The 13,371-nt window shown below is 39.9% G+C and overlaps 1 protein-coding gene across 4 annotated transcripts; it reads right to left on the bottom strand.

Annotated features, from left to right (window-relative positions):
- Positions 1-1,978: 1,978 nt before the first annotated feature.
- On the bottom strand, positions 1,979-13,342 carry LOC113030817 (LIM domain kinase 1-like). 4 transcript variants are annotated; one of them, XM_026182541.1, is made up of 17 exons: positions 12,881-13,342; positions 11,794-11,868; positions 11,645-11,716; positions 9,617-9,755; positions 8,913-9,022; positions 7,564-7,737; positions 7,379-7,484; positions 6,994-7,274; positions 6,732-6,921; positions 6,539-6,625; positions 6,331-6,462; positions 6,184-6,243; positions 6,008-6,073; positions 5,492-5,678; positions 5,093-5,148; positions 4,842-4,999; positions 1,979-3,137 (listed from the first exon to the last, which is right to left on the bottom strand). In XM_026182541.1, coding segments are annotated over exons 1-17 (2,355 nt in total). In that variant the 5' UTR covers positions 12,883-13,342; the 3' UTR covers positions 1,979-2,677. The 4 variants fall into 4 exon arrangements, with proteins under 4 accessions (XP_026038326.1, XP_026038329.1, XP_026038327.1 ...); XM_026182544.1 differs by having other exon boundaries at positions 11,794-11,888; positions 12,881-12,959; XM_026182542.1 differs by lacking the exon at positions 11,794-11,868 and having other exon boundaries at positions 12,881-13,341.
- Positions 13,343-13,371: the final 29 nt, after the last annotated feature.

Raw genomic sequence — 13,371 nt, 5'->3', positions numbered from 1 at the left:
ACTACCCGTAGTTGTTTTGTAAGTATGCTCCCTGGAGTAAGTCCACAACCACATGTGGGCTAGCCCAGTTTTAATACTAAAAGTCCATAAAATTCTCTTCGTTTAATCTTTGTGAAGCCAAAAAGACCTGTATAGTACTGTAGACGTAAACAAGGTTAGCGCTTCAGCTTACTTAGCTATCTGTGCTTATTGAGTTATATTTATGCAATCATTTTTAATTTTTTTGGCAACCATGAAAGCTCGAGTCTGAAAGTTGCTGCCATTTTTATGTTTTAATATTATTGTATTTAGGTACATTTAAAAGATTAGCCAGTTTAACTAAGCTAGCCTAACGGCTTTTTTTGTATAAGAAAAGTATGTTAAATATTTTGGTAAGTGTGTACACATTCATGTCGTTATATAGTAAAGTAGTCACATTTAGACAATAAATCAATCAATAAACAAGCAGGAAAACGATTGGATTTAAATATATGCTAACACGTGAGGCTAATCTTTAAGTGTTTGTTCAGCTTTTTCTTCCAAATGATTAAAAAGTCTTCACGATATATTTCTGGACTAAATTTCTTAATGTCAACTCTGAACATCATTGAGCTGCTTTATTTTTCAAATATTGCTGGTTGATTTACAGACTGACACCTTGTTGGCTACAGTAATGTCTTTGTCAAGAGAGGGCCCCCACTCAAGCCTACAGGGGGTGAGTTTATATTAGCTAGGTCATGGGATTATATTATAATTTATTCAAATTTGTTAAGAGATTTAATATGAAGAATTTGGAGGTTGTCCTGCTAAATTTCAAATCAATTTAAGATTAGAGAGGGAACAAATGTGATTTTGAACATGGCATGGTTGGTACTGACAGATGGGATGAGCTGAGTATTTCAGAAACTGATCATTTAAATGGGATTTTCCTATGTCTGGGGTTTACAAAGAATTGTCAGGGAAGAAAAGAAAATATCCAGTGAGCAGCAGATCTGTGAGAGAAAAGGCCTTGTTGATGCTAGAGGTCAGAGAATGGGCAGACTGGCTTAAGCAGATAGGCAATGGTAACTCAAATAGCCACTTGTTAAAACCATAGTATGTAGAAAAGCATCTCTGAATGCACACCATGTTGAACCTTTAATTGGAAGGCCACAGCTAAGAACAGGAAACAGACTACAGTTTGCATACGATCACTGCATTTGAACAAAAAAACAAAACAAAACAAAACAGTGCCCGATTTCTGCTGCAACATTTGTATGGTGGGGTCATACTTTGACCCAAACAACATGAAAGCATGAATACATGCATCCTTGTATCAATGGTGATACAAGGATGCATGTATTCATGTTGCAGGGGATACTTCGGGCCCCAACTGAGCATCATTTAAATACCTCAGCCTACCTTAGTACAGCTGCTGACCATTTCTATCCCTTTAGGGTTTTTATGTTGTGATGTTTTAACCTACAATATAAAGTTCCTTGAGGTGACTGTGAAATATATCTTAAAAAATAAATAAAATAAAAATGGGGGAGACTCATATTGAATTATGACCGCAGTGCACAACTTCCAGCAGAATGAGATCATTTGTCCCAAAGTTCAAATAATCTCAAACTGGTTTCTTGAACATGTCAATGACTTCTTTGCACTCAAGTGGCCTCCACAGTCACCAGATCCCAATCTATTACAGCACCTTTGAGATGCGGTGGAACGAGAGATCCACATCATGGATATGCAGCCGACAAATCTGCAGCAACTGTGTGTTGAGTGGATCTGAGAAATGTTTCCAGACTCTATTCCATGAAGAACTAAGGCAAAAGGGTGTACCTAAAAGGTGAGTGTAAACAGTCCATCATAACAAAAATGCGTGCAATCCTTTAAGAAGAACCGTGCTGATAATTCTGGCTAATTTGTCTTTAATAAGGTCAGCATTTTAAAATATTAAATAGTTTATATTTAATTTTGTGTAATGTTTGGTAAATAAATCTTTGCTACATCGTAGTTAAATTTTTTGACTTGCATCTCTTTATTTTCTTAATTATAGTTTAGTAGCAGTAGAAGTTTTAATGTCCTCAGTTGGGTTAGATTCGGTTTGACACTTTTCCGCAGCAAATACATAAGGCGACATAAAGTGACATGTGTTCCACAGCTTCTTGGTAAAAGTGAAACTAGAGCCTAAATGGTAAACAACCAGATTTAGCTTATGTTGTTGGCCAATAAGTAAAGACCAGCTGCAGTACACAAAACAAAAACAACAACAACCAACAAAACAAAAATCCCCCCAAAAAACAGTCGAGGTAAATTATAAAAAAGGATTGTCTTTACTTAATCTGTCCACTGACAATTTTTATGGAATTTAAATAAAATTTAGTTCTTTTTGTGCATTTCCATTTAAAAAAAAAAAAAAAAAATGGAAACAGTTAATTTCAATTTTGATATTTGCTATTCTCAGTGTCAGCAGGGCTCTAGCTGCAATCACATAAATACTGGTTCACAGTGGAGTATGAGACCAATGTGGGCAACATACAAATATTTACTGCTTCGCATGTTGAATATCTTGCATGATTCTACATTTACATATTCCTCTCACAAATGCAGTTTCATGACTAATTTACTTGACTGAAAAGACACAAATGTCTCCACAAACAGTCTTATTCCTTTAACACTGGGCTTTGTAGATGTGTCCCATCTTGGTCATCAATCAAAGAAATGAGCCATCCTCTGTAGATGTGTCCCACAATGCTTTGTATATCCTCCTGGACCCGTTTAACTGCTCTGGTACTGGTCTTGACTGCTCACGCCGGGCTCCTAGTTGTTCTGCAGGGTTACTGTGTTCATAGGTTTCAGAGCCATGATTGCATGAGTCTGTGCTTATCGACCTGCGGCACGACTGGTTTCTACCCTCTGACCCAGTCCTCACAGTAAGGTCAGCCTGAGCGTTCTGCTCGTGGTTTGTGTGGCTGTCAAGTCTGCCATTTTGGTCTTTGTTTTCAGTAAATTGATTCGGCTCAGTGTGGTTATTTGTGTTTTCAGAGCATTGGTGGTTATTATTCTGCCAAAAAGCTTTGCAGAGCTGCTCTAACTCAGAGAGCAGAGGCAGACCAATATCCAGGTGCATCAGCAGGTTCTCCAGCCACTCCTCCAGCTTCAAAAAGGACGGACTGAAAGGCAAAAGTTGCATTAATGAGAAGTTTTAAGATGCTCTGCCACATATTGTCAGAGGTCATGTGCATAAATGCCATGGTAATTATGGGCTTTTAATCATTTACTTTTGTGTCCAGGGTATAATGATGGTACAGCATACATCTTTAATGACATTAAAATTTTTTGAAAATAAGTAGCCCAAACAGGGTCAAAAGTATACATACAGGCTCAAATATATCCATACCCCAAAACTAATGTTTAGTTAAATATCCCTTAACAAGTTGAACCTCAAGGAACCCTTTTTTGTTACTCATCAACAAGCTTCTGGAATAATTCTGGCTGAATATTTGACCACTCATCTTGGCAGAATTGGTAGAGTTGATTTAGATTGGTTGGTTTCCTGGCACTGACGTGGTCTTTAAGCATAGTCCAAACATTTTCAATTGGGTTGAGGCTTTGGAAAGGCCACTATTTGCAATGTACCAGTACTATTGGCAGCAAAACAGCCCCAGAGAATGATGCTACCACTGCGATGTTTGACAGCTGGTACAGGGTTCCCAGGTTTGAAAGCCTCACCTTTACTCCTCCAAACATACCTCTTGGCATTGTGGCCAGATAACTCAATCTTTGTCTCGTCTGACCATAAAACTTTTCTCCAGAAGGCATGGCGAGTCTATGTGGGAAAATTTCAGTTGAGCTTGAAGGTGTCTATTTTGGAGCAAGGGCTTCTTTCTTGGTGGGCATCATCTAAGTCCACGGTGGTGTAAAACTGGCTTCATGCTCCACAGTGATGGTGGTTTTCCAGCTGTTTCCAATTCATGCTTGAGCCTTGGTAGTTCCTGGGCTGTTCTTGAACATCGTTATCAAATGCCTGTCATCTGAGGGTGACAGTTTGGGTGTTCTTTGGCAAACTGGTGACACATGTGAATAACTTGTACTGATGTACAGCTGTTTGAGGATGAGGTTGAGGATTGTGGAATCTGCAGTTGTTGGCTTCAAGAGATCTTCCCAACTTCTGTGAATCTACAATTTTCCTTCTTAGAGCTTTGATCTTTTCCAATGTTTAGAGTATTGATCAAACCAATGAGTGCTGCCAAACCAATCGTTTTTATGCTGTTAAAGAGAAACTAACAGTTGTAGTTGATCATGTTTGCTCATGAGACGTTATTAGAGCTGGGCTTTGTCAAGTTAAAAGACACTGTAGAACCTTGTCACGAAACGTTTCAGATGAACAGAATCGACCTTTTAGGATTTACTTACCTGGATGACTCAGCATGCATCAACACTGTAGAACCTTCTTAACACTTATTAAAATACAAGTATGTATACATTTCAACTTGTATGTATACTTTTGACCTTGTGTGAATAGATTAATGTCTCTAAAAAAAAAACAAGAAAGATGTGTGCTGTACGATCATTTCACCCTGGAAAAAGTTCAAAGAATTTAATAAAAGCCCCCAAAATCATTATGACATTCACGCCAATGATGAGTTGATGTAAACTTTTCGCCACTGGTAGGCTATTCAGCAGCTAGATTATTTACTGAATTACTCAGTGAAGTATTCACTGTTTGGGTAGCAAAAAGAACGCTGGAAAAGTATTTATTGTTTCTGTATGTACTGGTGAAAAAACAAAAACGGTAAGACTTTGCCTATTAGTTTATAATTGTCAACAACAGACATACTTGAGCTCCATCTAATTTACTTGTGGTGCAATCTTACCGTTTATCAGCGTCCATGTCACAGCAGAGAACAGCCAGTGGCATGAAAGCAGAGGGGCACTGTGGAGGGTGGTACTGCTGCAGGAAACCTGCCACATTCAGCCCAAAGTCATTTCTTCTTGGAAGGTAGTCAGGATCTGCACTCACCCTCCCTATTATCTTAAGACAGAGACATACTCAGCCTTAAAACTGTTAAAAGTTTTAGAAACGTGGCATTTTCAGAAATCTTTTTAGCAGTCCAGATTTTCTTACCTCGCATAACATGATGCCAAAGGAAAAGATGTCTACCCGTTCATCATAGGTTTTCCCTGGGAGGAAAATGAAGAAGAAATTCTTAGCCTGTCCTGGATATTCAGTGGTTCTACATTCATTATGTGGAGCTACTTATCCTCAGGCCATTATTTAAATATCTTCACTGTTTAATATTGAAGATAGCAGCTTTTATAAATCCTGAATGAATTTAGAAAATGTCCTGTGAATCCCATTTTCATTTTGTCATAAGAAATAATATACGCATGTATTTTTTTTAAATCTGCACCCACCAAAGGTTTATTGCAAACTACGTTACGAAAGGCGTGAAGGTTTAGGAGCTTGATTCAGAATCTGATCACCCCTCAACATAAGTAGTAGTGTCCTAGCTTGTGTACTCACCGTGGATCATCTCAGGCGCCATCCAGTAGGGGTTTCCTACCACAGTATACCGCTTCCTGCGGTCATGCTTGCGGAGCTCTGACAGCGTCCCTTTTGTCGGACGTTCAAGCGAAGATGTTCTGCTCTGGTTTCTCTCCTCCATTACCAACCTGGCTAGTCCAAAATCTGCCACCACCACAGACTGGTTCTACACAACCAAAGAGGGGTAAAGAAGTTATAACAATCAGCTGTGAAGTCTTTATTTATTTGAAAGTGGTATGTATAATGAATTTTAATAAGTAAAATTCATTAAGATTCAAGAACTGTTGATCTCCTTTCACCATTGGCAGAATAATAAGAACAAGTCTTGGAATTGGATTAGAAATGTATCTGGACCAAAGTTTTGCTTGTTTTGTTGATATAATTTCAGATTTAAATAAAGTAACACATTCAAGTAACAAAGCAGTTTTTGAAGTGGAGCTATATAATGGAAGATACTGTAATTTTTGACATGTGTGCTATAAAACATCTGTTCACCTCTCTGACCAGGCAGTTGTATGAGTTTAGATCTCGGTGGATAACATTCATGGAGTGTAGATAAGCCTGTGAAGGAGAGATGATATATATATATTTGACAAGTTTTTTTTACCAAAACAGCTTAATTTTGCAATAAAAGTTTTTTTATTCTTAGAGTATTGGCTTGAAAGACTTACCATCCCAGCTGCAATGTCTTTAGCATACCCAACTCTAATTTTCCAGAGAAAATCCTTGTCCTGCAACAGAAAGATTATGACCACCATGTTGTGTTTGTGTATGCTGATGGTTCTCATGAAGAAACATAAAAACTTAGTTTAACCTACCATTTTTATGATAGTCTCTCGAAGAGTTCCTCCCTGGATGTATTCAGAGACAAAATGTATTCGCTTGTCCTTATAAAACAGCCCAATGAACTTGAGAACATTGGGATGGTCCAAACAGCGCATCACCTTTACCTGTACAAATTGAGAGGGATGCTGGTTAAACATGTCATGCTCTCTTCAGGCCTTTTCTGCGCCCACGACCACTTACCTCCTTTAAAAAAGTCTTCTGCGTCTCTTCGTCGAAGCGTATCAACTCTTTCATCACCATGACCTCCCCAGTCTCCTGATGCGTTACCTTTAGAGAGAGAGATAAGTTCATAACAGTGCTGCTGATTAAAATCAGCATTACAACTAAAAGCGAGTTGCAGTCAGGCAACAAAATGATGGAAACAGCAAGGCACCTTGACAGCCTGTCCAAAGCAGCCCTTGCCCAGCACTTCTCCGTGGATGAGGTCTGAAGGTCTGAAGATGCGGTGCGCCCGGTCTCCTGGATCTACTCGAAGAGACTCTGAGCGAACCATTTCTTTTTTTTGAGATAAAAGCGACAGCATTCCAGGAGACACGGGGCACTTATCTATACTGCAGCTGCGCCTGAGAAAGAAACAAAGACTTAGAAAGGGGAGAGTATTGAGTTAAGGCAAGCTGTCAGCTGACATCACTTACGAAATGTTTCTGGATCGGATTCCTGGGGTCCCTTGGTGCTGAGATGGTGAGAGTCTCATCCTAATTTGTTCATTTTGCTCATCTGGTTCTTCTCTGGGACTTGGCTCTTCCTCCAGACTTGGGAGTTTCTGGGTTGAAGATAGTTTGTTGCGGACAGGGGGCTCAGGACAAGAGATGTTATCCGAGGGACTGTCCGAGTGAAAGAGGTCATGAGGTGCCTGTGGGTTGTGCTCAATGGTCAGCTGCAGTGGTCTGCTTGTGTTCTGGATTACACGGTTTATCTAGTGGAAAGGACATTTAACATTATGGTCACGTTGACATTTTTGTCTCTTCTCTCTTAAACTTGTGATGTTATAACTGAAGCAGTGGGTAGTTTGAGGCCTACCTCCTCTGGAGAAATATTGCGCACTGGGATGCCGTTAACCTCCAATACTTGATCACCAGTGTGGACAGAGGATAGCAGGTCAGGGCTTAGGACTGATGAGTCCAGCCTGAACAGAATGACAGTGATTGAATAGGTGGGCGAGACGTGAGGGTCAGAATTGTTAATGGCTAAATTCAGAGACTCACTCTGTCACAGTCACAAGAGGACTTTTGTCTTTGCCGAAATCAATGACTACACTCAGGCCTCGTTGTCCGACTGCATGTGGAGGGAAAGAGACCAGCGCCACCATGTGTGGTCTCTTGGTAACTGGAGAAGTTGGCTCCACGTCCGATACAGCACCCTGACAATAGCAGTGACCACTGCAGAGGCAAATCAAAAGATGAATACTATAGTGACTTGAAGGAAGGGGGGGAAGAAAAAAAAAAAAAAAAAAAAGGTTTACACAGTGTACTCAGTTTCCTGTGAAAAACTAAGTACACCCTTATTGCTTCAAAAAGAACTAAAATGAAACATCAGGTCCTGCTAATCAAATGCACTTGATTAATCAATCTTCAGCAAATGTAAGCACCTCCATAAAAGCAGAAGTTTGGACAGTTTGCATATCTGGAGCATTCACAATGCTACAGTCTTCCCAAGAGTGCAGAGAACCTCTGTTGCAAGGTCGACTGTGCAATGCTCAGTGAAAATGTAGAAATTTAAGAGCCACATCTCAGAATCCACAGGGCTCAGCATGTTAAAAGGTTAAAGTTCATAACAGTACAGTTTATAAAAAAACAAAACAAAACAAAACAAAAAACGAACAAGTATGGCTTGTTTGGAAGTGTTGAGAGAAGAACATGGTAGGATAGCTTAGGCTGGCAAAGTGGCATTTGGACAGACCTAAAAGACTTCTGATTTAGCATCCTTTGGCCATAATGCACATACAATGTTTGTAAAAAACAAAAACAAAAACAGAATATCAACACAAACGTCTCAAAACAGCTGTCAAGCACGGTGGTGGAGGGGTGATGATTTGGGCTTATTTAGCAGCCACAGGACCTGGTCACCTGACAGTCATTGAGTCGACTATAAACTTAGGCTTGGCCGAAACTGGGACAGGACAATGATCTCAAGCACTGTGGAAAATCTACAACCGATTGGCTGAAAAGAAACGACTCAATGTGTCCAGTAAAAGTCCAGATCTTACTCTGATAGAAATGTTCTGGTGGGACCTTAAGAGAACTGTGCATAAACAAATCCCTGCTAACCTCAATTAACTAAAGCAATTTTGGAAAGAAATTTTCCAAAATAACATGAGACCGATGAAGTCATACAGAGAACATTTACTTCAACTGCTGCTAAAAGTGGTTTTACAAGCTATTGAATCATGGGATCTACTTAGTATTTCCATAGGACCACCCAGAGTCCCTAACCTTTAACATAACTGTAAATCTGTCAGAAAGAGGTTGTTTCCATTTCACTCATTCATCTCCAGCTTACACATTTGCTAACACACAAGACTTCTTTACATTTTTCCTTTCAGAGTCTTACTTACCAGTAGAGCTTAGAGCGTTCGATAAGCATGTAGGTGTCTCCATCTCCAATGACCATATCACAGCTCATGCAAGTGAAGCATTCAGGATGATACTTTTGCTCTCCAGCAACCTGTTTATATGCAGGGCAGTAGTGTATGAAAAACATAATACAGTTTTACCAGAACGCATTTATTTGGGCCACTCTGAACTGTGAAACACTCGAGCTGTTTCTGTTCATTCTTGCATAAAGGATGTTTTCAGAGGATATCCTCTAGCTTAGAGTCAAAAGAGAAAATAAATGCTTTCATATCAGGAGGAAACCAAAAGTCGGGAAGGCTTTGAATTTATGAATAATTGGTGGAGCATGCTGAGATTTGGTATTCCATATTCCGTTTCTGAATATTATATAAAACTCTTTTTAACTTGTTAGTCTGAACAGCAGTAAGCTTTGAATGATCAATAAGTGGGATATTTTTAAACTAGTCCAATTGATTTGTTGCTGACAGTTCAGACTGCTTTGGACTAAGTGAGTCAGACAACAGAGAGGGCAGCTAATCAGGCTTTCATCTTATAAGCTTAGAAATCCATGTATGCTAAAGTTTTGTAGCCAAGATTATTTAAAAAAAAAGTTTAGTGAGGAACTTGTGAATTATTTGTGTTCAGAGGGATAGTTTCATCAGAATCTTTTCTTTTTGGTTAAAATTTTGAGTGATTTCAATATTACCATTATGAGTCCTGTTGCAATGGTCTCCTTGCAACCGTGGCAGTGTCCTCCATAACGGCACCAGTAGTGCTTTTTACAATACAGCTGCCCCTCTCTTTCATAGTACCAGTGAGACAGAATACAGCCACATTCACAACACCTGCAGAGACAAGAGGGAAACGGGAGAATATGGCGTAACAGAGTGAGAAAGTGGAACAAAACCTGAGCAAAAAACAAAAAAAAGAAAAGCTTCAGATACGCAGACAAAGTAACATGAGCCTAATCATGGATGGAAGATGTGGGACTTGAAATCCTCACAAAGAGTATCACATTTCAAGGTCTGTGAGACAACAGATTATTGCTTTCTGTTTAGCTCCTTTTTATGAACGCAGTATACGATTCCACTCATACTCTACTCATTTCTTCTCTTATGTTGGTTAACAATATGATCTGGTCACAAAGAGGCATACACCCAAAGGAAATACACTTATCTTTACTTCTATGCTGACATCACCATGACAATCAGCCCGGGGTGACATTAATATTGGTTTTTACAAAAAAGGACTATTCATGCAAAGAGACTAGTCACATGTTTTCACAAAAACAATGTTCCCCATAGAGACACACCCACTCAAGATTGCACAACACAGCTGTTAAAAATTAAAATAGCATGCATTCCTTAAATGCAGAGCACAATGTTCAGTTTCAGGCCTTTAAAGTTTGCAGATTACAGTGAGACCCATCGTTACCCTGCTAAAGCAGAATAATACTATAGTGTGTACGATAAAGGCCCTGCTTCCTTATCTCTCCAACACTGCAGCCGGAGTGGGAGGTGACTTCCTGGGTTGAGTACTGGCCCATGTTTCCTCTCCCCAAACCTCATGCGGTAAATGCTTTGAATCCATTTTTGTAAGAATAGCAAAAGGTTGTGTCATATTGAGAATAAAGCATAATTCCTACAATAGTTTCTTTTAAAGGTTTTCTTCATAATATGTTAAAGTGATCTTAAGTCTTGCAAAACAACTTAAAGCCATGATTCATTCTGCCGTTTTTGTTGTGGTTTTAGTATTTCGTCACAGAAAACTATAGGCAGCTCTTTCCCTTTGTGTTTTTGTTAACAACACCAAACAGCTCGTTTTGTTGTTGCTGATAGAGCAACACATTGCTTCTTCAGTGCGCACACCCTCACATGTGGGATCTCTTTTTTTCTGACAGCACTGTAGGACGTGCTGCTAGAGACCAAGATTCGCTTCTCCTTCATTGCTAAGGAAATAATTAAGCAATAAAGCCATCAGACCGCTGCAGGTTTATTTTCGACCTCCTGTCTTTGTTACTGTGCTGCAGGCCGCGGATGTGGAACCTTCCAGCTCCACATCTGCGATTCCGCTAAAGCATCTGGTTGCAAGAAAACCTGGAATCAGTTCAGCTGTTTCTACTGCCCGCCCCCTCATCCATCGCTCCACATTTCTCTTTGGTCACCTGAGTGTTTTCCTGTCAATAAAAATCCCCTTTGTTCTCGTGTCTCTAAAGAAGTTATGACGTCAGAACTGAACCTCGGTCAGATGTTAACAATCTCATGACGTTTTCTCCTACCACCGTTTCCTCCGTGTTCTGTACGTTGGTATGTCGGACTTCCTTTAAAAAAAAAAAAAAAAAAAAGCTCTTAAAAGGATTTTTTTAAACTGCTTGTGTCACGCTGGATGTTTCACATATTTCTTTATGCTAAATAAAAGACTTTAAATGCTAACTCTTAGGTTTTGGCCTGAGGAACAGGGATGTTTACAAAGTAAACAAATTATAATTTTTTTTGTAACTTGCGAAATGTGCTCCAACATGCTTTTTTGTTATTGTGAACATTAGAGCAAAAACAACCTCCAAAAAAAATAAACCTCAAGTGTTATTTTGTTGGCAGACTTCTGTTTGAGGAAGTATACATGCAGACGTTTAGAAGTTTCCCTATTAATTTTTTCTCTTCCTTTGACTCACTCTTTCATACGCTTCCTCCCCTTTCGCTCACTCTTACGCGTATCTAAAGATTTCAGTTCTTACCGTCCTTTCGTGCCTCGCCGAAACCTCTGGTCCCGTCGTGACATTCTGCCTTGCCAGTTAACCGACAGACAGCTGTCAAACACAGTCCACCCAGTTCAGAAAGGAGCTTGTTAGCAGCATGTGATTGTGAGCGGATCATATACACCTACTCTGCTGTGACTGATGACAGGCGTTGCCTTTCTCTCTCCATGTGTTCAAAGGCTTCCTGTGTGAATATGAGTTCCCTTTCGAATGTGAAGAGAAGCTGTGTGAGAAAAGAGTCTGACCCACTGACACCAGCTGGCCAGTTTCCCCCTGCTGGCTGCTGAGAAACAGACCAATCCGATAAGAGACGCCCTCCCTCACCCTCCCCTCTCCTGTTATGTCCAGCATGTAGACCTCTGCAAGATATAGTTACACTCTTCTGCAGAGTCTAGCAAGTTTAGGAGAGTTAAACTCACAACCTAAATGAGTGCTTATGTGATAAGTGGTCTGAGACGTGTTTTGTGTGTGTGTTTTGAAATAAGCCCTGTTCCCATCAGTGCAGGCATAATCTCTTTATGAATGCCCCAATTACTGCACTGTCCAGATCCTGCAGTAAAGAACTCCATTCATCACACACAACGAACAAAGAGGGAGAAATTAGTTAAAGCATAACTGTGGGGAACAGCTCAGAACAGACAAACAAATCCATTGATAGCGTTCAGTATCGACCTCTCAAACCAAAATTATGACCTAATGAGCTTTAAATTTGTTTTGCTGTAGGTTTCCTGCAAACAGTCCTGTCAATTCAGCAACTTCAGACTAGCTGTGCTATATGTCTGCATATGCATATTTTTTTATTTTTTGTTAAATTGTCCAGGCAAATCTGCACTGCAGACAGAAAAGCAGAAACAGGTGTAGATATATGGAGGAGACCCTTCTGTCACAAAACTGATACTGTCATAGATTTATGCCACTTTCAGTTACCGTTTCTCTTTAATTTGCATCCTCGGTTGTTTTTCTCATGCCCGAGTTAGTCATTGCATCTCTGTAAGCTGCATAATGAACAAATTAATCAGCAAAACCTTGTGCGAGTATTGCTCATAACAAATATTTTTACCAGGCTTCAGTGTTGTAAAACTTCCAAGCAGCATGACGCACAGCACTACAAAACTATATCCAGTTGTTCTTGTCCTCTTTTTTTAGACCAAAGAAGCTAGTTTGTGTTAAATGTTGCTTCTTTTGTGATATTTCATGTAAAAGGCAAATACTTACATGAGCTGGGAGTAGAATGATGTTATCTAACAACGCTATAGAAAGTGCTGTTAAGACTTTAGGGTTGCTTCTCGTCACTGGTAAGGAAATAAGTTAAGTACGATTATGCCATCCTAGGGTAGTACGGTACTGCAGTAGTTAACACTGTTAACATAGGAAGAGGGTATCTGGTTTCAACATGCTCGTCATCAGGGACCCTCTTCGATGGAGTTTACACGCTCTCCCTGCGTCAGCATGGATTCTTTCCAGGTATTCCGGTTTCCTTCTACAGTTCAAAGTCACGCATGTTTGGTTAGGTTGTGATTCCAAATTGGCTGAATGTGAATGTGTAGCTCAGCTGTAGAGGGGAGAGGTGGAGCTGGTTCAGGGAGCAGTGCCAAGCGAGCTGAGTGACACACCTGTTGTGCATGAGCTAATCACTGCTGGGAGACGCTGTGCAGTAATTGGCAAAGGTACTGTGTGGACTGTTTGGGAGAAACTAGAGAAGAACA

The sequence above is a fragment of the Astatotilapia calliptera genome, chromosome 10 (genome assembly GCF_900246225.1).
Source record: "Astatotilapia calliptera chromosome 10, fAstCal1.2, whole genome shotgun sequence".
Taxonomy (NCBI): Eukaryota; Metazoa; Chordata; class Actinopteri; order Cichliformes; family Cichlidae; genus Astatotilapia; species Astatotilapia calliptera.
Note: the sequence above shows the minus strand (reverse complement) of the source record. Positions and strands in the feature narration are given on the sequence as shown.

Excerpts from the sequence above, each read along its gene's own strand:
- LOC113030817 (XM_026182541.1), bottom strand. Across the intron at positions 9,756-11,644 it reads CGGCGAGGCACGAAAGGACG|GTGTTGTGAATGTGGCTGTA; the intron begins GTAAGAACTGAA and ends TTGTCTCTGCAG. Across the intron at positions 6,244-6,330 it reads GAGAGACTATCATAAAAATG|GACAAGGATTTTCTCTGGAA; the intron begins GTAGGTTAAACT and ends TTTCTGTTGCAG.